Raw genomic sequence first — 24,814 nt, forward strand, 5'->3', positions numbered from 1 at the left:
CTGGGATTCTCAATTTCTGCAGCTGGCTCGATTACTGTCTCCCCCAGTTCAGCCTTGTCTTCTGAGCTAGATGCTAATGTGGCTTGAAAAGCATTGAACGCGATCCAATTTGGACATTCGCCCGCCCTGTGTGGCCCTCTACATATGAAATAAGACAGGGGGTGATTGTAATTGTTATGCTGTTGCGGCGGCCCCCGCTAGTTGTTTCCTGATCTCTGTTGGGAGGGTTTACGGTCTCCCCCGTGTTCTTGTCTCCTCCTCCAGGTCTGAGAGGACTGAAACGAATGTTTCTGCTTCCCCTATTTGAGGAAATTGACTGCTTTCTCACACCTTGCGAGTCAGTGCTAAGATCGTATAATCGTTCAGCTACCGCATAGGCAGAGGGGAGATCCTATACTCTCTGTTCATATAATTTTGATTTCGCCCATGGTTTCAGCCCTTCGACAAAACAAAAGACCTTGTCTTTCTCGGACATATCTCGTATGTCCAACATGAGTCCTGCAAACTGTTTTTCGTAGTCCCTGATGTTACCTGTTTGTTTCAACTCTCGGAGTTTTCGTCAAGCCAAGATCTTGACATTTTTAGGGAAGAACTGCGAGCGAAGTTCTTGTTTCAATCTATCCCAAGTATCAATTGTGCATCGTCCTTCCTGTATGTCTGTAAATCGTGATCTCCACCATAGTTTTGCATCTTCAGCCAGATGCATCGTTGCTAGTGTGACTTTCGACTCTTCAGTCACTGTGTTCGTCGCCTTGAAGTATTGCTCAAGGTCGAAGATAAAGTTTTCCAGGGCTTTTGCTTCCTGCACCCCATAGAAGGGCTTCGGTTCTGAGATTTTTATTCTGCTTACTGCCATTGATCCCTCAGATGGGGCTTGGTTCCCTACCGCTCGGATGGTGAGATTCACCCTTGCGCTCACATCCGCTATCTTGGCTCTGACGACGTCAAGGGCCGATCGAAAGTCTTTAGACAAATCGGTTACCATCTGAAGTATTGCTTTTTAAGAGCCGTCCAACTCTTCGACGCGCTCCTCTATTGGGCAACAGAGCCCGATGAGCTATCACCACGCTCAAAGCTGCCGGACCGTGCTGTTTTGGTCTCAAGGGTCTCTACCCTCATCATTAGTTCTCTGACGGGTAATCCGTCTAGGCGGCCCACTACTGCATCAATTCCATTGGCTTTCTCAGCAACTTCTTGTAGCTGAGTCTCTAGGAACAAATACTATACGGGACCTCTCTCAGGTAGAGCATTTTCTCTTCCATCTCTACCAACCTATCCATATGGGACTTGTTCAGGTTCTTCGTCACTGACATGATCAATGATCTTTCCCTCTATGAGCCCACCTGGCTTTGATACCAACTGTCACAATCGCTCTTTCGGGAGCTTCTCTTAGCGATTGTGCGGCACTTGTTCCCGCTCACGAATAAGTCAGCCAACTCAAATACGGACTGCCGGTGGCATACCGAGTGCCTCTCGCAACCTCTACCCCCGTTTTAGGGAAAACAGTTTTAGAAAAAGGGTTTGGAGAAAAGGTTTTCGTAAGCAGTTTTTATGAGTGTGAATAAAGAAAGAAAGATTGTAGTAGGCTAGAAAGCAATAAGCAATAACAACAGCTTTATAGAGTACTACTCCGGGTATGGGAAAGTGATGATTAGTCTTATCCCCATATAGTGCATTCTGAACAAAAAGCCAACTGGCACCCTTGCATATGCAAAAGGGCGAGTGGTCACTTACAATGAAAATGTAAAGAAAGCAAGCTAACTAAGCTAATACAATACATGATATGAAAGTATGCTAGAAGGGGGTTGGATCGGGCATGCGGCCATAGGCAACAGGCCCTGGACAAGCATGACCGTGACACCTATCACTTAGTAAATTGAAAGACTATACGATAGCTCGAATTTTACTACACGATCGCATATATGCGCGCACATCTTTTAAACGATCACCTACATTTTACTAAACGATCGTCTAGCACCCGAGCATTTACTAAACGATCGTATAGACGATCGCTGCCTTTTTCCTACACGATCGTATACTTCTTCTAAATGATCAAGCATTTTGTCTATACCACAGACTAAGCATTCTCCTACTTGCTTGATCGTTATACACAATCTTCCTCTCCTCCTGCTCTCTACCAAATCCCAACAGAGCCCACTCTTTGGATTCTCACACTGAGAATACTGAGGGTTCTAAGTGGTGGTGTCGTCCTCATTTTCCTTATGTTCATGTGGAGGCCGTTCGTGGTAGACAACTGGTGGTGTTGCTGAACGATAGCTTGACGTTCCAGCGAGAGCGAGAGTAGCCGTTTCCTTAGAGAGAGCAAGATTGCTGTGAAGAAAGGTTCTTCGATTGATAAGTTTTCTTGTTCTCTTGTTATTTAATCTTAAAGCATGCCGGTAATTTACGGTATGATGCATATATGTCTGTTTGAATGTAAATGTTGTAATTCTGTCACAATCTCTTTGAAAAGATCCGCTTCCGCTCAGAGGTACTTAGGGGTACTATTGTATAAGAGTTCTTTCACATGCGACCAACTTCAGGCTCCAACAACACCACCTCCAACTACAAACTTAAAAAAAAATCATCTTTGATAATCAACTTCGACAACCACTTTCGACTATCATAAGACCGATAACTATTAAAGTATGTTGTAAGGTTGTTGATTGTATAAATAACAATATTTTATCTATAATAAGTGGAATATTTATACGTAGAAATTTGTAAAATAAATTTTTATTTCATTGTATTCACATATCAAATAAGTGCTAATTATATTTGGAAAAATATGTATGTAGTTGAATAGTATGTAACACGTCACAAAAAAAAAATCATAAAATGAAGATTTTTTCCTGGAACATTTTCTGACAATAAATAGTGAAAAATCAAGATTTATTCTCTGATGATCCTCCAAAATTGGAGGAATTGAAAATGAAATTGTTGAACAAATGTGATGTCAGCATTCCATTGGCTGCTAAGATGATGAGAGAGATTCAATAAAAAAAAATCATGACAAAATAAAAGTATAGAGCAACAATAGGAATAAGAAGAAAATGAAGAAATTTAAGGAGAAATAAAAATCAAAAGTTTTAATTTCTCTTTGGTTTTCCATTTTATTTAACCATATTCATGCAAGCAATATAGTGAATTAGTTGTTGTTCATTATCCAAAAAAAAAAAGAAGAAGAAAGATCGAAAGAAAGAAAGAAAGAAAAACTTTAAAAATTAAAAGAAAAAAAATTGTAATCCATATTTCATTCAATACAAAGATGGGTAGAATTATTGAATAAAAAAGTTTTAAGCATATTATTTAGAGTTGAAGAAATTACACAAGTACCCGAAATATATGAACTCAACTATGCATCTCAAATACAAACATATAAATTCAAACCAAATAACTCTGCACCCGAAACAAATACATATGAACTCCACAGACATGTAAACGACAAATATCATATCTTAATTCAGTGCCCCAAACAACCATGAGATATTTCTCTCCCCAAATAAAAAAAACATTTAGATATTTGGAAAATATAATTACTAAAGCAAAACAAGATTCGAAATACATGTGTTTCTGAAAAAATAAAGATATAGGGTTTAGGAGTTTTAAAATATATATATAATTGAAAATAAATAAATAAATAAATAAACCTAAAGGCTAAAAGTTCGAATTTTCGGAAAATGGACAAAAATAACATTTTTGGAGTTTTATTTTGTATTTTTGACCTATTTTTTAAAAACAAGTTTTTTTTACCCCTAATGATGAAAATGATGTAAGCATGAGAAATTTTGGTTGTACAATTACTCTTATGCCCCCTATTGAATTCTCACTTTTAATTTCAACAACCAACCTACCAAATTAATTCACCAAAAATTCTCCACCACAAACAGCTATTCACAAAAAAATAATTCATCCAAAATTAATTGACAAAAAATTCTTCATATTCCAATATAAAAAATTGTCCACCAAAATTGATTTTCCATGTTATAATTCACTTGCTTGTATTTATGCTTGTTTGGTTAATTGTTTCTTTTTTCTTTTAGATAGTTATAAAAAGAAACATTAATATATATGTATATATATGTGTGTGTGTGTGTATATATATATATATAGGTTTTTTTAAGATACTCGGTCGGGCTTCATCGGGTATTCACCGTGTACAAAGGAAATGAGTTAAAATTATTCGGTCGGGCTTCACCGGACATAAAATAGTTTAAGATACCCAGTCGGACTTCAACGAAGATGAAGCAAATTGATTGAAATCACCCGACTGGGCTTCACTGGGTCTTCGTCAGGTATGAAAGAAATTGATTGAACATATTTTGCATGACCCAGGTCGGGATTGGCACCTACTTGCATGGGTCCAATCAGGAATTAGTGTACTTTGAACATATTTTGCATGTGCTCGGTCGGGAATTGGTGCATACTTGCATGGCCCTGACCGGGAATTAGTGTACTTTGAACATATTTTGCATGAGCCAGCCCGAGAATTGATGCCTACTTGCATAGGCCCGACAAAGAATTAGTGTACTTTGAACAAATTTTGTATGAGCCTGATCGAGAATTAGCGCCTACTTGCATGGGTCCGACCGAGAATTGGTGTACTTTGAACATATTTTGCATCCGCCTGGCCGGGAATTAGTGTACTTTGAATATACTGTTTTTTGGCCCGATCGCATACCCGAACGGGTTGAAGATCGGGCCAAAAAATAGTATATAATTTTCCCAGTTTCCACCCCGATCGGGCCCCATTAACCCCACCCGGTCACATACCCGGTCAGCCTCGTATGAAACCCCACTGAGTAGAGACCAATTTCCAGAAAAAATGGTCTGATTTTTATAGAAAAAATAACTTTTAAGCGCCAAATTGTTCGAAAAACATAAAAAATGATATTCTAAGGAAAAAATTAACATTAAAAATGGGTGGATTTAGGAAGAGGATTCGTGACTTTTGAAATGTTGAAGAGCATTAGTAGTAATTTTATATTATTTGCAAAACTATAGGTTAAAAGAGGTCATTTTTGTGAATTGCGCCGAATTTTTCTCTACATCCTACTTCGCAAAACCCCCATTCCCAACTCCTTCCACCCTCTTCAGCACCGTCGCGACTCCCCTGCCTTGAGCTCAGTGCCGCACCGCCGCCGCTATCTCCGCTTATTTCTTCGCCCTATAGCTTCCTTTTGACGCCGCACTCCTCCGTATCTTCTTCCACTCTCAGGTACTCTACTCAACCCCTATCTTTGTCTTTCAAACTAAAGTTCTTCAGCTCAGAATCGGTTTTATTTGTTTTTTTCAAATACCCCAAATCGAAAACTGAACTGGGTCTTCACCGTAATGTAAAGAGAAAGAAGGAGGAGATGGGGAAGGAGGATGCGAAGCTCCGATCTCGGACCAAGCACAAGGGGAAAACGAAGTTCGAAGAGTTTCTGGATATGGAGACGGGCATGCGAAACCCTGGGCTATCTGCTGAGGAGGACTTGGAATTGGAACGGAAACTAGCAAAGAAACTGAAGGTCAAGGCTGGGAAGTTAAGGGGAGAAGATGATGGTATCAACGTGTTATTTGAAGGAATCCCTTCGATAGTTGATTTTCCTGGGAAAGAAGAATTGCAATTTTCCGAGGAGTTTGCTGTTGAGGCAACTAAGAATAAGCCATTAGGTAAAAAAGGGAAGAAAAGGAAATCATCAGATCAAACCGTAGATAGGGAGAGTGAGTTAACTGTTGTTGATTTTGAAGCGAGTGAGGCTGTTGTTGAGGAGGAAAAAATTTCAAAGAAAAATAAGAAACGTAAGAAGAAGAAGATGTCTGAAAAACTTCAAGATGTAGTGACAGATGAAACTGCTGGTGATGAATCCATGCCTGTGGAAGCACATTGTGCAGAGGCTGCAGTGGATAAAGTTCCTGTCAAGGCCCAAAAATATGTTGCTCCTTACTTGAGATTGCAGAAAGGAAATGAACCTGAAGATCATACTCAACTCCGAAGGCGCGTTCGAGGTGTGGAGGTTGTATGATTATGGGTCTAGTTTTTTTTTTCTCTTGATTTGCTTGTTAATTTGAATGTAATTTGCATTGTATTATTTTTTTCTTCAGGTCTTCTAAATAGGCTCTCTGAATCAAATGTGGAATCAGTTACAGGGGAAATGTCTACGGTTTTTCATGTATGACGTTTTCTTCTAGCTATCTTGTTTTCTATGTTTCTTACATGTCTGTTACAGCCTTACTCTGCAATCGCCTGAATTTCAAGACGTTCTTCGATTACCGTTGTTCCTCAGTAGCTCAGTGGTAGAGCGGTTGGCTGCTAGCGGATAAATCTTGATTCGGATTGCTGACTTTTCATTTCTAAATAGAAGTTCCTTTGTAACTTGTGATCAACGGTATCCAATCTCAATTCGGTTTAACCTCATTAGTGAATATATTTTTTGTTGCATCAATTTGCAGTCTATTTCTCGCAGCATTGCTTCTCAAATTATTAGTGATGAGGTTCTGGCATCTTGTTCCCGTGGTCCTCGAGGCAATGAACAGTTAAGTGTTGTTTTATATCTTTATTCGGCACTTCTATCTATTATTGTTTATATATGTTGAATGCTTTTCTTTTTTATGGTATGTAGTTAGATTTTACTTTGATAAAATTTCCAGTAAGTTTGATATTTAATGTCTCATTCATCACTTCTCTATAACTCTCCCCTATAATGGACGCTAGATGAAAATTTACTATAGTTAAGAACATTAGTTGACACATATTTAGGAGTTTTTTAGCTGAATTGGTCAAATTTGAAACTTAGTATAATGATAGAATGTTGACCCTTTTCATTGTTTGTTACTTGTTCAAGGTATGCTGCTGTCTTTGCCTCTTTTGTTGCAGGCATGGGTTGTTTGATCGGTACTGACTTTAGTGCAAGGCTTCTGGCTTCTCTTGCTAAAACATTTGAGGTGAGCTTGCCTGCTAAATACATCCTTTAATTGTTTGGTTTTGCATGACTGTAAAGACCTCTACTAAAACTTGAGAATTATTATCTTTCTAAAAAAAAAAAAAACACTTGAGAATTATTAAGAAAATGATACATACTTTTTTTTTTCAGGCTGAATACCTCAAAGAAGATAATCTTTCTTTGCGGAACCTTACCCTATTGCTTTCCTATTTATGTGTATTTGGAGTTTGCGCAAGGTAGGTACATATACACACACATATATTATTTCATGAAAGTTACTTTTCTTTCTGTTTGTTTTTTAGATATAAGATAATTGTAGTACATTTTGTAGAATTACTTCATTATATTTCTATATTAGATACCTGCACATCTTTCTAATAAGCATTGTATCTTTTTATATGTTTCAGTGATCTAATCTATGATTTTCTAATTATACTGAGCAAGCGGTTGACAGAAATTGATGTATCCACCATCCTGACAGTCTTACAATGTAAGCTGATTTCAAGTTTGAAATATTTAGATATAGCGTCGTCTCCTTGTTAATCTACCAGAACCACTAGTGTTTCTCTTCAAATTGGGATTTTGTCATACTTGTTAAAATGTCAGGATGCTAAATATATTTTTAATTTATTATCCCTTTTTCTGATCGTTCCTAGAGATTTCCTGAACATCGATAGACTCAGGGGCTGTGCATTGTGTTAAAAGTTGCTCTCAAATTTAACCACTTGTGATGTTTCTTTTTCCAAAAAAAAAAAAAGGTTTAACCACTTGTGATGAATATTTTGTAGTTCATAAATTTCATCGATGGCAAAGGTTATTGATTTTGGTGGCTGTTCACTTTCAAACCTTAAATTTGATGATATCGATGGATGTTAATTTATGGATTGAATATCCTTAGCTTCTCAAATTCTTTCATTTTCTAACAAAAATGTTGTTCTTAATCTGTTGCTGGAACACTATAAATTGTTGGTCATGGGAAATTGATATATAATTTAAATCATCTCTAATTTGATAGGTTGTGGAATGAAAATAAGGGCTGATGATCCCACTGCAATGAAGAATTTTATCATCAGTGTTCAAAGTAAGGTTAATGAGCTAAAGGCAGCTTCTGGAGATGGTCCACAAAATATCAATGGAAAGAGAGTGAGTCTTTTTGAATAATATTTACTCGAGGTTTTTTTTCTAAAATAATTTTTTATTTTCTAATATTATAATGTGGATGCATGCAGATGGAGTTCATGCTTGAGACCATATGTGACATCAAGAATAACAAGAAAAGATCCAAGGATGATCCGGCCCACCATACACGGATAAAGAAATGGCTACAGAAGGTCTAAGCTTATCCCATTTCATTGGCTTGCATTGCATGTTTGTAGGTTACGGTATTTTGTAGCGCATAGAGCTTAACTTGCTAAATGATTGCTCTTTACAGAGTCAACATTTTACTTCAGAGGCAGACATGACCACATGTAAGGTCAAGTTGGATAGTTTTTTGTTGGTTTAATGCAACGGACAATGAGAAACTCTCAAGTTCAGAGTCTTTTAACGCATTCAAGAAACTTGTTATATTTTAATATTACTCTCAAGTAGTCGGGATGATTTTTCCTATATCCTCCAAAAAATGTCCCTTATTTTTTTGCATGTTCTAATGCTACTAGGCTAACTCGTTGTGAGTTGTTGACAAGTCCTAAGAAACCTTAAACCTAGCAATTACACGTATTTGCCGTAGGAAGTTAGGTAGTATATGTATATATATTTAAACGAAAAGCGAGATTTGATGCTTGAACTACCTAGCCTTGTTTTGTTGAGTGATGTTATCGTTAAAGAAATAGTGTGATTTGCAATATGACCTTTCTTTTTCTTATCCTTTTCCTTTAATGATTTCTTTTCAGTTAGGAGTAGACGATATGATAATTAGAGGGATTAAATGGAATAAGCTGCTTGATCCTGACAAGAAGGGGCAGTGGTGGTTATCCGGGGATGTGACAACAACATCAGATAACGTTAAAGAGTTTGCCAACACTATCGATAAAGAGGTACTTGAAGCTCAAAAAATGCTTCAGCTTGCAGCTGCACAAAGAATGAATACAGACGCCAGGAAGGCAATATTCTGTATTATAATGAGTGGAGAGGACTATGTTGATGCATTTGAGAAGCTACTAAGATTGGATTTATCTGGAAAGCAGGTTGGTGAAATTTTGGAACTTTTCCTTATCCCCTCCAAATCATGCTTTTTTATTCTGCTAACACATCATCCCATATTGTCTACAGGACAGGGAAATCATGAGGGTTCTTGTGGACTGCTGTTTACAAGAGAAAGTGTTTAACAAATACTACACTGTTCTAGCTTCCAAATTGTGTGAGCATGAAAAGAACCACAAGTTTACATTACAGGTAAGTTATTTTCTTTAATCTTCTTTCCTTTGGTCTATACTCAGTTTGGTTGATGAAACTTTGCACCTTCTGACTATGTCACACTTCATCATCATAGTATTGCCTGTGGGATCAATTCAAAGAACTGGATACAATGCAGCTTATCAGGTCGATGAATCTTGCCAAGTTCGTTGCTGAGATGATCGCCTCTTTTACTCTCTCACTTGCAGTTTTGAAGTCCGTAGATTTGAGTGATGTCAGGTTACTTACTCCAAAGAGGATCATGCATTTCCGTATGTTGTTTGATGCGATTTTTGAACGTTCTGACAAGCTGATATGGAACGTGTTTACTCGAGTTGCTGTCAACCCTGAGCTCGAACCTCTTCGAAGTGGTATGTTGTTCTTCATTAAAGAGTACATGATCAAAACTAGTAAAGTTAATGCGGAGAAGTTTAAGCTTGTCAAGAAAGCACTTAACAATGTTGAGGGAATCCTTATGTGAATTGTGGACTGAGAGTTTTCGAAGTTCTCTTTTTGATCTTATAGAGAAGAGGAACGTTTGTACACACATCATCATGTTTTGGCTATTTTATAATCCAAATGATTTGTGGAAGGTTTTGAATCTTAAATTTGCATCTTCTTGACCTTTCATTCTCTTTCTTATTATGTAGTATTTTAAAAAATAATAAAAATGAAAGGAAATAACAACAAAGGCGCTTAAAAATCAAACTTTACCATCGACAAGCAAGGTTTAAAATGTCGATGGAAATACCAGGATTTTAATTTTATGAAAACATCGATAAAATATCGATGTTGATGGAAAATTAAATTAATAAATAAATCTTTTATGAATTTTAATCCAGTTAACATATGCTATATTTACAGCAATAGCAATTTGTTTTATTCTTTATGTTTCATGAATTTTTTACGATATAATATAAATATCGATTCTCACCTTATGTGGATATCAAATCTATAGAAATGTGAAAATATCGATGAAAATTTAATACTATGATAATAATAAAATTGAAAGTTCAAAGATGTAATTACTATCACCGTCATACTTCATCGTGATCTTTTGCAATTTACCAAAGAAAAACAGAGAGAATTGATTTGTTGGATAGTCATTCTTCTTTTATTTTCTATTTTTTGGCTTTAATTTTATGTTTTAAACTATATATATATATTTATATCATTTTTTTATATTTGATTTTGAAAAAGAAGTATAGAGAAATGTTACGGAGAACAAATTGAGAGAAATAAGAGTTACTTCTTTTATAAAGAAAAGTTAGAGAGATAAATTGAAGAGAAGTAAAAAAGAGTTATGTTTTAAGAATTTGGTTAAAAATCTAATAATTTTTCTAGGACGAAAACTATAATTAAAAAAATGGGAACAAACAAACATCAATTTCAAAACTTAAGAATTAAAAATGCTATTAATATTAGTAGAACATATCCATGAGTTTACATTTTCAAATAAAAATGCATTTTTTTGTCGTGTTTAATAATAGGAATGAGAATTTAAAAAATATATATATATGAGATCCAATTTATTCTCATTGATAGTGTTTATTAAATTAGAAATGAGAATAAAATGTGAGATCACCTAAAATTTAGGAATCCGATCCTAATTGTTGATTTCGTCTAAAATCATGATCAATTTCATTCTCATTCTTTATTCCATTGAAGGCACCAATTTAGGTAGATTTTAGGTTGGTGACAAGTTAACATATGGAAATTGAATTAACATAACTGATCACCTTCACCAAGTGTTTCGTCAAAGATATGATCACGGAGAAATACAACAGAGAAAACCAAATCAAATATCTCTTTTGATTTTATGAAATTCCTTTGCTGTGAGATATGAATGAGACTTTTTGCTCTTGTTCTCATTCCAGATCTAACTCATTCTATCAAATTTTTGTACTCCTCTACTCAAACTCTATGAATAGGTTATTTCAATCAAAATTAGGTCTCGCTCTTGTTCTTGTTCTAGCTCATTCTTTTAGTTTTTTTTTTTTTTCTTCTAATTATTATTCTTATAGTTTGTCTTGCTCAATCTACCCTAAATATAAATAAATAAATAAAATAAAGTTATGAAATTAAATTTGTAACTTCCGAATCTATGTAATGGAAAAGCTCAATGATTTATTTTTCTTTCAAAAGTATTTATATCGAGATGACATATTTTGAAAAAACAAAAGTCTATGACCAAATTGAAATTTAAAATTAGGAAACATAATAATTTCAAGTATGAAAATTTGAATTGAATCGATATGTAAAAATAAAAATTTTAACAAGCTAATCAAATTAAAAAAGGGCCTTTTAATTCGTGTAGCATATTATTTAGTTAATGTATTTTAATTGATTAGAGATATAAGAAGGAATCCTAGTAATTATTTATTTCCATTCTAATTCCGGATGTAAGTAAACAACAATTTAATTTCGATTACAAACACTCCAAGTAAACAACTTCAAAAGGAACCATGGCCTATTCTCATTCCCGATTCCCTCTACTTAGTAAACACGCATGGATAAAGCTTAACACTAACAACAAATTGACCAAGGCACGATTAAACACAAAATTGATGTTTAATGTCATATTAGACACAAAAGTCAATTTTATGTCTAATAGATTTGTTAAGTATTGAACAAGACAACAACTTATCAATACAAGAACTATCAAACACAAGATTGAACGTTCAATAACATGCTTTACATTTTTAAAACTTAAAAGACTTATTAGACTCGAAATTGAAAGTTGTAAGGACCTATTAGGTACTTTTAAAATCCAAGAACCTATTAGATAGGTACAAGTACAAACATAAAAGTTTAACGAGAAGCCAAAACTTAATTTTTAACCATGAGGACTTTGTTAAAATTTGAAGGACTGAAATGTAATTTCAGAACCTTACAAATTAAATTACAAAAGAACATAAAATTTAAAGATCTAAACTATATATTTAGACTAAACTAAATTTGTTAAAAGCAAATTGGCAAAATGATCAATGCTAATCTAGGCCAAATTTATTTTATTCTCTCTCAATTATGATCAACCCAAAAAATGTAAGAAAATTTTCCTTGAAATCATCAATACACATGGGGCCAACAACCCACCTAGAATTCAAAAAGACATACACCTAACTTAATAGGATGTAAAAAACCATTAGAAGATTTGGAACAATGTGACTAGCCATTTTACACCGTTCGTCAAACTTAAATTGTAGTTCAACCGTGTATCGAACGGTCAAAAAAGGACAGCCCACATTGTCTCGATCATTCAATAATTTTTTCATCCTAACCCCCTCAATTTCCTGATAAGCACTAAAAGAAACAGAAGAAACTCAAAATAGAGCTATCCAATTTCATGAGGAACAAAAATACTTCAATAACTCAATCCTTCGATAAGCATCGCAAAATACTAACCATAAATGTGGAACTAGCATGAAATGGGTAGACTAGTCATGAAGAAGCAACGAAGTGTAACAACTAAACTTGGAACAACAAACAACAACAAATGACCTAAATACAATACAACAGTGTACAAATATGTGAGTGTATGTGCAATGATTTGGAGGGAGAAAACAGCGAAATGATCTGTAAATCAAGTAAATAATGTGTTTACTGATCAACCAAATGATTTTAATGATTTATAATAAGAATCTGCTTAGATTTGGCTTGCATAATTTAATAGGGCGGGGAAAGAGAGTGACACTATATATATACATACTAAATACTTAAAAATCATATAGATATTCCTTGAATTATGCACACCTTTAATACTTGTTCATCTGATTGCTCCCAGTAAATTCGCCCCATCAAGTCTTGCACCTTCCAACTGCTATAAAATTAAGTAGATACCACATCAAAGTTTGAAATACGGAGAGGATTTTTTTAGTTCAGAGTACTAATGGATGGAATAATAAAGCATGTATAGTTTCTGAAGGAACTAAAAGAGAATGAGCATGAAGAAGGTCTATATGATTTTAAAATTCAACCAACTCTACTTACAGTGTTTTTGAGATTCACATATCGCAAATAAGCTCGTTGAAGGTTTGCACTCTTCAAATTGGCATTAGGAAGTTTTGCACCCTACAAATAGTCGAGGTCAGGAAATTTTCTTTTTTCAAAGCCGAAGAAATGAAGTGCTAGAAATAAAATTTACCTTCAAATTAGCTCCTTCGAGATTAGCTCCCTCCAAGTTCGCATTAGTTAGATCAGCGCCCTGAAATTTTGTAATAATGGTACAAGCATTAACCCCTATGACGTGAATCTAGTTTACAATTCAATCTGCTTTAATTACCATATCCAATGAATATTTAATATTTGTCATTCGAATATCCCTAACTCCTGAATGAAGGCAGAAATTGGCTAGCAAGGATTTATAAAGAAAGATCTCTAAGAGCATTTTTTATCCTACAATTATAGACTCACACGATAGGTAAAGAAAGGCCTCATTAGAAAGGTAAAGAAAGCTTTTATTCCTGAGGTAAGGTGCTTTTGACCCTTTTGGTCACCGGGTTCCAAAAGTAAACAAGATTAGGCTATTACCCAAAGGAAGACCTATGTAATTGAAGGGAGGGAGCCAATCCCACAACCCACTATGAAAGCCCATCTCTCGACTAAAACTCACGCTCAATCCCATGCATGGAACTTTTATCCCTATTAACCTTAAGCCTAGAAATGATCTTCATGGAGTTGAAGAATAAGGGTTTAGAAGATTTATGTAATGCTTTTCTTGAGAAGGCAAGTATGCTCTCTCCTCTCTCCTCTGTTTTCTCCTCCGACCAGTAATTCCAAAGCCCTTTCAGCATTTTCTTCCCTTTTTCCGGCCACTTTCAACATATATCCTCTTCTTGTTTTGGATTAACTCAAGATGGAAGTTAAAAGTTGCAATATTAATGACCACTTTTTTTGCATTTGGCGAGAGGATTTTGGTTTTTTAGTGGAAAACTTCTCAAAAAATCAGAAAGTTCCTTCAGCATGCAAACGATGTTATGGTTAGAAATGGAGCTGCATAAGCTTTCTAATGAAAAACCTCAGGTATTCTTCTCCAAAAAGGCTATGCTGGATCAGGGAGTTGCAAGATTAGCAAAGTTTAGATCCAAGGCTGTTTGGTTTTCAGAAATCGCGTTTTGGCTTTCCTCAGGAGGTAGGTGCAATATTCATATTCCTACAGGTGTGCATAATCAAGGATGGCTTTCTTTTGCTGAAATGATTAGTTCAAGTTTGAAGGTTAGTTGCCATCTTGCCCATCAGAGTCCTGTGCATGAAGTTGATACTCCTAATTCGGTTGATCATTATTTTAGAAGTTCATATGCAAAAGTTGCCATTTCCGGAGAGGAAACACTAGCAAATGGAAGAGTTGAAGATTGCAAGAAAGATTAAATTCCCACCTTTCCAGTTTGGATTAGAAAAGAAAAAGAAATGTTGAATTTAAATCTACCTTAAATCAAGATTAATGGAGTACTACTCATGGCCTGAAGTAAAAACAACTATAGAAGATTTTTTCCAGGGAAACATTTCAATTAATCCCTTCTGTGATGATAAGGCATTAATCAAGATTCATATGGAGATTGATGAGGAGTTCTCGATAGGTAAATGGTACGAATATGGAAGGATGCATCGAAAGCTTGAACATTGGTCAAAAAAAGTTCATTCCATCCCAAAAGCTACTTCATGTTATGGAGGTTGGATTTCAATTAAGAATCTTCCATTACCGTTTTCGAAGAATTCTGTTTTTGAAGCTGTTGGGCATCATTTAGGTGGTTTAGTTGAGATCTCATCAAAAACACTAAAATTTTTAGAGGGTTCTTCGGCCTATATTAAGATCAAGGAGAATATTTGTGGTTTTATTCCAGCTTCTTTGGAAATTGAAGACTTATTGCTTGGAAAAGTGGTTATTACTTTTGAAAGATTAGATCCTTTGATCTCTCAAAATAATCAGCGATTTGCCAAAACTTGTTTTAGGGCAGAAGACTTTTCAAATTCCCTGGATACCTGTCGCATTAAAGAAGCAATGTTGGATGAAGGCTTCTCGGTAGACACTTTGAAGGAGGATATTAATGTATCAGAAGGTATTCCAAAGGCCATTGCACCAGATAACGTGAGGAAGGTTGAAAAATTAAATTTGTCTGTTGATTTCTTGGTGCATCATTCTCATAATCCAGATGATCTAGAAGAGAAATGTGTTCGAGTACTCATCCCACATGATCCCAAATGTGTTGAATCAACACTAAAATGTCATTCCTCTCCCGTAATAATTCATCATAATTTCAGGGTACCGGGGTCGAAAGTTTCCTCCAAGGCACATTTTCTCAAGAATATAAGAAGCCCACTTCTCAAGAGTCCGACGATGAATCAGATATTAGTATGAGTAGTGAAGAATCCAATCATGAAGAGCCTGAAAAAATTGAAGATTATTTTACTGATCAAGTGGGGGAAGCATATAGAGCACTATTTTTTCAGCAACAACAATCTCTTGTAAGTTCTCCATACCTTTCTCCATCTCAAATCCCTCCCAAATTTTCCTCTTTAGTGGCGGGTCGTGGTTTCCATTTGCAGGAAACAACACCTCCTAAGGAGGTGTCAAAAGCATGAAGATCGTTTCTTTGGAACACGCGGGGTCTTAATGACAAATCTAAACGGACCATGTTGAAGCATTTCTTACAAAATCAGCATCCTGATTTAGTGTTGATTCAAGAAACAAAGCAATCTTTTGTTGATGTTCAATTTATTAAATCCATTTGGAGCTATAATGACATCGGTTGGACATATGTGGAGGCTTTTGGTAAATCTGGAGATATTCTTACCATGTGGGATGAAAGCAAAGTTGTGCCTTCGGAATTCTTAAAGGGGAAAGAAGACATCTTTGGCCAGAATTTGTTTCAATTTCTGATTATTGTGAGGAAGCTTGGTGCATTGGAAGAGACTTCATCATAACAAGATGGAGTCACGAAAGATTTCCTATTGGAAGAGTTACAAGAGGAATGAAAAATTTTAACTAGTTCATTCAAGATGCTAAGTTGTTTGAAGTACCATTATCCAATGGAAATTTCACATGGTCTAGGGATGGTATCCTGAAATCACATTCTCTACTAGATAGATTCCTCATCAATAAAGAATGGGACGATTTATTTGATAACTCAAGAGTTAGTAGAAAAGCAAGGCTTTTTTGGGATCATTTTCCCTTGATCTTAGAGGCGAGAGCAGTTTCTTGGGGTCCTTCCCCTTTTCATTTTTGCGATAGTTGGATGAGGATTATTGAGTGCTCAAAGGTCATCCAAAAAGTCTTGGATCATGATCAATCAGAAGGTTGGGCAGGTTTTACAATAGGCCTTAAGCTGCGCAAGGTAAAAGATAAAGTTAAATCTTGATTTGCGGAATATGAGCTAGAAAGAAAAAGAAAAGAGAAAGGTTTATTATCTGAGTTGACCTTTTTTTATTCAAAAGCCAAGAGAGAAGACCTTTCAATTATTGAAATGGATATTAGATTGGCCATCAAAGGAGATCTTATGAATTTATACCTTCTGGTGGAGAGGAACTTAATTCAAAAAAGCAAATTGAATTGGTTAAAGTTAGGTGATGAAAATACCAACTTTTTCCATAGATTTCTTTCAGCAAAAAAGAGGAAGAATATGATTACAGAATTAGTTTCAAGCAATGGGACAACAATTCAATCCTACTGAGAGATTGAATCAGATAATATGTTATTTTGCATCTTTGTCTTTGAAAATTCCAGCTTCTCAAGCCATTCCTTCTGATATTACTTGGAATCGTGTGTTGGCTGCTCAATCAAAATTCATCTTTAATTGCTCCTTTTCGAAGCGAGGAGATCCTTCTAGCAATTAAATCTCTTGGCAAAAACAAAGCTCCCGGGCCGGATGGTTTTACAGTAGAGATTTTCATTGAATTTTGGCAGAATTTCAGAGCTGTCTTTCAGAAATTGTTTGAGGAACTTCACTCTAATAGAAAGCTGAATGCATCAAGAAAAATTTTATTTGCCTAATTCCTAAGAAGGCTGATTCGTCACAGGTTAAAGACTTTAGACCTACAAGTCTAACTACCTCCACTCACAATCCAAGCATTTTGAAGATTACTCTATCCAGGATATTTGTCTTAATTAGACTACGTTTTTATTCTCTATGTAATCAAGTCAAGTGATTTAGTTTGTTCATATCCTCTGAATTCTTTTATCTCGTATTGGAAATGATGCGGGTGCTTTGGGGGTGACTACATAGTTGTGATGTCCGGGTGCACCTACTGATCCCCAGTTTCCAGTTCTTGTTTGCTTTGGTTTGATATTTTGTCTCTTTGTATTTTGTCACATTGTAATTGAGCTATTGCTCTTTTCATTATATCAATGAAAAGTTTTGTATCCATTTCAAAAAAAATAATGGAGTTGAAGATTAACAAAATATTCCACCCTTCCTAAGCAAAAGAAAATTGTGTCATCCAAAAGTTGGAGGTGGGACCAATGGATCCTTTCCCAACCTACATGAAAGCCCTCAAACAAATCCCTTTCCACAACCACCAACATCAAATCTGCTGCTAAGGATATTCACAACCACAGAGAGAAAGGGGATAAAGGGTTTTTTTTTTTTTTTTTCCAGACTCCTTGTAAAGATTCCTGAGTAGGCTTTGGGTGGGGTCACGGACACTTACAGAAATTTTCTTTTCTTTTTCTAATGAAAAATTGAACTTTCATTGAAAATAAATGACAGAATACATTGGTATATTAGAACATACAAAGAAAAAAGAGGGGGGGACTTGGATCATGTTCTTTGGAGTTGTTATTTCGATTGATCTCTTTGAAGTTATTTATTTGAGGTGCTTGCCTTTCAGATTGCCCATATAGGGATTATAGTGAGATGATCGAGAAGTTCCTTTTCCATTCGTTGTTTCATGAGAAAGAGAAAGGGAGATTCTAGCGGAAAGTCGGCGTGTGTGCTTTATTGTGGCCATTTGGGAGGAGAGGAACAATAGGACCTTTAGAGGAGTGGAGAGGAACATTAGTGACAATTGCTCCCTTGTTAGGTTCAATAATTCTTTTTGGGCACCAGTGTCGAATTCTTTATGTAATTATCTTTTAGGTCTTATTTCGATTGATGGGAGTCTCAATCTTTAGTAGGATTCCGTTGTGGGCTTGGCTTTTTTGGCTGCCTCTGTATTTTTTTCATTTTCGTCCTCAATGAAATTATGGTTAAATTTAGAAGTTATAATAATAATCATAATTCCTTCCCTATGTTTACCATTTATCAACAGTATGAAATTCCAAGAATGAGACCGTTCTTTAAACTTTGGGAGGAAAAGAAAGTATTTTTATTTAATGCAATCAAAACTACTCATTAAAAATAAAAATAATAATAATAATATAGCCTAAAGAAATCATAGACTTCTTGAAGAAACAAACAGAGACGTAGATTTCTAGATAATATAGTTGTTTCTCCATGGTTCTCGATGTTCAAGGTTTCCCAGCTAAGACTTCTTGTAATTACTTTTCCTCTTTCTTTTCTTTTTTTTTTTTAACAAAACAAACATTTCATTTCTCTTCGTTATCTTTTTTGTAAACCTTTGGTGTGGGTGGGGATATCTCATCCCCCTCCTTTTGTAATTACTCTTCCTTTTAAATTTAATATTTACTATCAAATGAAGAGTTAGCTTTCAGACTTTGGAAGCCTTATATTTTCTTGATGAAATAATCCTAATCCAAATCATTATAAAGATAATATCTACAGTATAAAAAACCTAAACAAAGCCATGAACCAAACCTGAAGGTGTGCAGAGCGTAAATCTGCTCCACAGAAGCTGCAATCTACCAAACAGGCATCTGCAATATGACATGAAAGACTTCTAAGGGTAGAGTAAAAATGGTAAAAGAAACAAAGAATATGCTCCATAGTTATAGCTCTTTAACCCAAAAAAAATTAATAATTACTTTTTTCTGGCCCCCACTAAAGAATATAATTTCACAAAGGCTGATAATCATTTATGTTTTGGAGTTTTTGAAGAGAAACCATATTATAATGAATTTGATGGTTTCCTTTGAGGCTTAAAACTTAACAAAAGTGAACCACCTACTGGTAGCTGATTAGAAATAAGTTTTGACAAAGACAAATAAAGTAATGAAAGAAAGATACAAATTACCAAAAAAAATGAATAAAATGAACTAAACCCCATCAAACATTTTAAGTTTATAAAGAAAGTAGAATTTTTCCTTTCCCTATAAACTGAACATCTCAAATTTACATAGAAGCTGCATTAATTCTCTCTCTTACACATACAAACAACTTTAATGAGAAACAGAAGACAGTATATCGATGAAGATAAGAAAGTCTAGATAATGAGAAATCCAACCTAAACCGGAGAGAAAGATGGTTAAAGAAAAGAAGATCAAACTCATAGAAGCATCAAAGAAAAGAAAATTACAAAAAGAAACCAAAGCAAGAAAGTAATATCTCATTAACCTAAGGCCTTTACTTTGGATATAGTCTAATCAAACATGATGGCAGAATTCAGTCGTCCAGTAAAACCAAGCAAAGATCTGATGGAGAAATACTTGTTAAAGAAAAACAAGTGTTAAAGGAGAAATACCTTGTAAATTGGCACTCTGAAGATTAGCAGCTGCTAATAAGGCCCCACGAAGGTTTGCTCCAGTAAATTCACATCTTTCTAGGAAAAATACAATGATTAAGAAGGCAATCCTCAGAAAATCAGAAAAATGTAATGAGGGGAATCAAATATTGATTTTATACTCTCGCAAAGTTGCATTATGAAATATTGAGCCCTCAGCATCTGCATCCTGCGTAACATAACACCAAATGGCATATAAGTTAGATGCATTTCTTCGTAGATATTGTGAGAACTCAGCTTTTATAAATTTAAAATATCTTTCAGAAGATCAATCAATCAAAAAGCAATTATTGATATAAACATTATGCAGAATGCATTATCATTGATATTATTACAAATCTATGAAAAACATGATAAATTTTGGATCATCCTTAAGATATATATTGACAAGCTTCTTTTCACCGACTACTAGCTATTCCTTACTATTGAGTATTGAAGTTTATAAAGAAAAACAGCTAACTGTTGTTGATAGAAGTTACTTTTCACTCTTCAAGGAAAACTAATAGTTATAAGTTTATAGTGACAGAAGTATCCATGGTAGATGGAACTGCAATAGTACATACCCGAAATTTAGCACAATGAAGGTTTGCACGTGAGAAGAACACATTTTTAAGACTTGCATAGCTGAAGTCTACATATGAAAGGTCCTGTACATTTCTTAATAGCTTTAGGCATGACATATATAATCTTGCATCGGTAGCAACCAATAGATACTTCAAGCATATACATTCGCAGATATAGCAACAAATGTACATAAAAAATAAATAGCCAAGAAATAAATAATTACAAAAATAGATATCTAGAATGAGCATATAACTTATTGTTTATGGTAAATTAGTAAGTTACCTGCTTTGCCTTTTTTTTATACATAATATATGAGGAACCTGTTTCAATTGATAACAATGAAAGTAGAGAAACGGGCACTAAAAAAATGACATCCCAGGACAAGCTAGAGAACAAAGAATACAAAAACTTGCTAGCTACAAAACAATACATGACATATCTCCGATTGACAAATAACACTAAAATCCTTAACTATAGAAATTCAGCAGGGAAACCTTGAACCTAGCCAAAGGTCCAAAGTCCAAACCTCAAAAAAATTTCCTATTTCTCTCACTTTCCTACTTACATAAGCACACCAACAGTCGAGCACAAATGAGAAAGATCATTGTATGACATTGATCTGCCCAAGAGCAGCAAGCAAGCCAAAAGAGAGGAAAATTGAGTTCTGTCTTCAAGTTTGAGATGCGGGTTCTTAGAGGAGCAAGGAGGGAAAACAAAGGCATATGAGAGGTTAAGTGGGTAAATAAAGGACTTACATGAGCAAATGCCAAAAGAATAAAGGGCCCTACTACTTTCCTTAGAGTTCAAGTTTGAGAAAATAACCTCAATGCAGTGTGTCCACTTTCATATCAGATTAAACCCTTCTAAAATTGGAAATTATGAGAGGGTCCCTACATGTGGTAAAAGAAAAAAAAAATAGGGGAACTCTTTTGCAAGTAGAATATTGCATAAAAGGAAGAGAAAGTGAATGGATTTGATGCAACCAGTGACCTTCCTGGATGCAAGTAGAATCTCATGTCCAAGAGGCAAACATTAGGGGATGACATTGCAAGGATTCCTGAAAGTGTCACTAATAACAAAACTTAAAATCTTACCTCCTCCCCAAAAACAAAAAGGGTCTAGTTCAAAGAGATGAAACAGTCCTCCCTGCTAGAACAAAAGAATATTGTATTGTTTGTAAACTGTAGATGGGTTAGATGAATTTATTCTTCCCTCAAATTAAAACCCCCAGTGGCATAGAATTCACTCTTTCCCTATCAGTCTACCGCTAATTAAGATAGAAAGTTGACAGAGAGAACAGTTACCCACACAAGATATCCACTTAAAATCAAAACCTTTCTCTCAAAGGATCATATAAAAATAATAATAATAATAATAATCTAAACTTAGGCCATTTCAAAGTCTTTTGAAAGTGAAACCTTCCGGAGTCCTATAGCATTCAGCAACTTTTGTAGCAATTATGAGAAGTAGCCCAAGCCACAAAAGCATCCAAATTTTCCACAATGGTGCTTGAGAACATTTTATGCATTCTCTGTCAAAAGCTTAGCAATAATATTATAGGTTGGTGACTGAAGTTATAGGTTTGAAGTACTTAATTCCATGGGCAACATTTTAAGAACAAGACAGATTAGGCTTCAGTCTAGTGGCATTGATGATGCCTTTCTCATGAAACTCATTCAACACCTTTAAGAGTCTTCCTTGATGAAGAACCTTATCGTTGTCAAGACTACCTCTTACCTTCTTTGTAACATTTGGCCTTCTATAGGCCTTTTTTTTTGTTGATTCGTATATAATAATGAGATTGTTTCTTTTATCTAAAAATTTATCTTCTCATAAGTCAAGAAACTAGATAATTACCAGCTTGGAAAGATCAAGGCCACAAAGGTTAACCCCTCGCAGTCTAACTTTCTCAGACTGTATGCACTTGATAATATCAACACGCTTCAGCTCTGGTTCCTCGTCTTCCTTCTGTTTACTTAATACATCACTGATTCCATCGATAAGTCCCTGAATCAAAATTGTAATTCCCTCTAACCATTAATATAGAAGAAAAATTACCTTACTTGAATAGAATCTGTTCTATAGTCTGTACAACTATGTCCTTTAGTTCATTAATATAGAAGAAAAAAACAAACAAAAACAATTAATATAGAAACTAGCTGCTTCAACCAAAAAACTGACGTTGAAAGTAAATATTAACCATCTTCTCTAGAAAATAAATATTAACCAAAAAAAAACTCATTGGAAGTACGATATAAATCATATGATTAAGACATCAATTAACTGTTGAACTACAGGAAAGAACAATGACTCACAAGCAACTGATAGTACTCTGCCTCTCGCAGAAGCTCTAACATGTCAGAGTCAGGAAGAGTTGGGACTATACCATCCCTTAACCAATTGAGAATGTGTCGAAAATGTTTTCCATCCCTATCCAAAAAGACAGATCCCTGCATCAAATAAAATATTAATGTTCAGAATGGAGATGGAGTATATTTCCAGGTAAGAAAATCATATACAGAGGGAGTGAATTATGTCGATGAAGAAGAAGATTCCAATAGTCGAACCCCAACATATCCCTATAAAACCTGAGACTAAAATCAATTGATTTCTCATTGAAACGAAACCAATTACTTCTACTCCTGAAAAATAAATAAATAAATGATTCAAAACTCTGAAAACACGCACCTCCTCGGGATCCTGGCATAAGGTATGACGGCCACTAAACATTGCAGCTAGCATCGAATCAGGTTCCCGCTGAGTCAATGTATCTAATGTTGTTCTGAATTTCTTCCCACCTGCAAATAAACACGAAAATTCACAAAAAATTAAAATCCGAAATAACCTAAGATCCTCCTCGATTAACGTTAAATAAATAAATACAACAGAATTAAAGATAGTACAATGCTGTTTTCTGATTTTCCAAGCAGGAACGTGCCAAAGATCAGCTATCATTTGAAAATTTAACATCTAAGGAAGATTATCATTATCAGCACCTAAACCTCGAAAATTTTTACGCAAACCAATCGGTAGTTGTTGAAATCAATGGTTTAATTCATTCGCTTGGAGCCAACAATAACGTAATGTAGGCAATCGAATGCAAGAGATCGAGAGGGCGATAGAAGACTTACCAATGTTGAGACGAACCAGAGAAGAAGAATCAGAGACCCCCTTCATTGATGAACTGAGAGAGAGGAAGGTCGCAACTCTGCTGGTGAAAATTGAAACGAAGCTGGAAATGGGAAACAATAAAGAAGAGAAAGAGCGAGAACGGGTTTTTTTTGTTCTGAGGTATCTTATTTTTTTCCTTTGTAAAAGAGTAGAACATTTTTGTCTTATGAAACACGCTATTCCACCAATCATCGCCTGCCACGTAATAGAATAATTTAATTAAAAAAAAAAATCGTTACTCCCTCAATTTATTGTATCCGACCCTCTATTATATTATAGAAAAATTCACCAAACATAAAATGATAGCAACAAATAGATGTGTTGACTTATCTAAAAATCATAAAAGGTTTATTTATTAATTTAAATTTATTTTTAAATTTTTTTTTGTTTTTATAGTTTTTACAAAAATGTATATCGACATTTTTCGTAAAATTAAGACTTCGATGTTTTTGTCAATATCGAGATTTTCAATTTCGTATATCGTATTGATATGCTTTTAAAAATATAGTCATACCCACTTATATTAATATGTAGTCCATTAATACTTGTGAAAAAACAAGTTTATATTGTGAATAAAGGGAGTGTTATACTCCTATAGTGCTAACATTTTATCAATACTTATGTGTGCTTCTACGTCCACCTGTCTTAAAGTGGAGCTCATTCGATTATCCAACTACAGTTTGTCAGGTGGTATTTTTTTAATTATCGATTTTAATGTTGATTGGAGTGGACTACACGATGATACGAGTAACCCATGATGCACCCAAATATTGCTCTTTAAAACACTTCGCCATTCGAATCACGAGATGTAAAAAGTAGTTTTAAAAAACAAAAATGTCAACATAAATATTCACTCTTATGGGATGTTTGGAACAATGACTATCCTATGACTATAATAATCACATATTGTTATAGTAACTATTATATTGTAGTCCATAATTAACTGTCATCAATACTATTTGGAAACTTTCATTTGCTACAATATTTACTATTTGTTACCGTGTTTGCTATTTTACATTCATTTTTTTTATTGTTTTTTGCTACCATGTTTACTATTTATTACTTAAACTAAAATAATTTATACCTAAAACACATACTATTATAACCCATATTAAAATAACCTGCACCCCGAACACAAACTATTA

The 24,814-nt window shown here is 34.7% G+C and overlaps 2 protein-coding genes across 3 annotated transcripts; one reads left to right on the forward strand and one right to left on the reverse strand.

Annotated features, from left to right (window-relative positions):
- Window positions 1-4,944: 4,944 nt before the first annotated feature.
- Window positions 4,945-9,931, forward strand: LOC120074005 (MIF4G domain-containing protein / MA3 domain-containing protein). Its single transcript, XM_039026966.2, has 12 exons — window positions 4,945-5,218; window positions 5,343-5,994; window positions 6,091-6,158; window positions 6,439-6,521; window positions 6,831-6,930; window positions 7,080-7,165; window positions 7,337-7,419; window positions 7,945-8,072; window positions 8,159-8,260; window positions 8,822-9,115; window positions 9,201-9,323; window positions 9,421-9,931. The coding sequence occupies exons 2-12, from the start codon at window positions 5,358-5,360 to the stop codon at window positions 9,802-9,804; spliced, it is 2,088 nt and encodes a 695-aa protein (XP_038882894.2). The 5' UTR covers window positions 4,945-5,218; window positions 5,343-5,357; the 3' UTR covers window positions 9,805-9,931.
- Window positions 9,932-12,895: 2,964 nt separating this feature from the next.
- On the reverse strand, window positions 12,896-23,805 carry FIP2 (potassium channel tetramerization domain-containing protein / pentapeptide repeat-containing protein). 2 transcript variants are annotated; one of them, XM_039026747.2, is made up of 11 exons: window positions 23,630-23,805; window positions 23,187-23,296; window positions 22,814-22,948; window positions 22,356-22,505; window positions 20,498-20,581; window positions 20,057-20,103; window positions 19,896-19,969; window positions 19,073-19,131; window positions 13,468-13,527; window positions 13,314-13,394; window positions 12,896-13,140 (listed from the first exon to the last, which is right to left on the reverse strand). In XM_039026747.2, exons 1-11 carry the CDS (start codon window positions 23,673-23,675, stop codon window positions 13,090-13,092), a joined length of 897 nt encoding a protein of 298 aa, XP_038882675.2. In that variant the 5' UTR covers window positions 23,676-23,805; the 3' UTR covers window positions 12,896-13,089. The 2 variants fall into 2 exon arrangements, with proteins under 2 accessions (XP_038882675.2, XP_038882674.2); XM_039026746.2 differs by having other exon boundaries at window positions 12,896-13,143.
- Window positions 23,806-24,814: the final 1,009 nt, after the last annotated feature.

This window comes from Benincasa hispida, chromosome 3 (assembly GCF_027475165.1).
Source record: "Benincasa hispida cultivar pf3 chromosome 3, pf3_genome.v1.1, whole genome shotgun sequence".
NCBI lineage: Eukaryota > Viridiplantae > Streptophyta > Magnoliopsida > Cucurbitales > Cucurbitaceae > Benincasa > Benincasa hispida.

Excerpts from the sequence above, each read along its gene's own strand:
- LOC120074005 (XM_039026966.2), top strand. The coding sequence starts at position 5,358 with ATGGGGAAGGAGGATGCGAAGCTCCGATCTCGGACCAAGCACAAGGGG. Across the intron at positions 8,073-8,158 it reads AAAATATCAATGGAAAGAGA|ATGGAGTTCATGCTTGAGAC; the intron begins GTGAGTCTTTTT and ends GGATGCATGCAG. Across the intron at positions 9,116-9,200 it reads TGGATTTATCTGGAAAGCAG|GACAGGGAAATCATGAGGGT; the intron begins GTTGGTGAAATT and ends TATTGTCTACAG.
- FIP2 (XM_039026746.2), bottom strand. The coding sequence starts at position 23,675 with ATGAAGGGGGTCTCTGATTCTTCTTCTCTGGTTCGTCTCAACATTG. Across the intron at positions 22,506-22,813 it reads CAGAGTACTATCAGTTGCTT|GGACTTATCGATGGAATCAG; the intron begins GTGAGTCATTGT and ends ATTTTGATTCAG. Across the intron at positions 19,970-20,056 it reads CATAATGCAACTTTGCGAGA|ATGTGAATTTACTGGAGCAA; the intron begins GTATAAAATCAA and ends TTTCCTAGAAAG.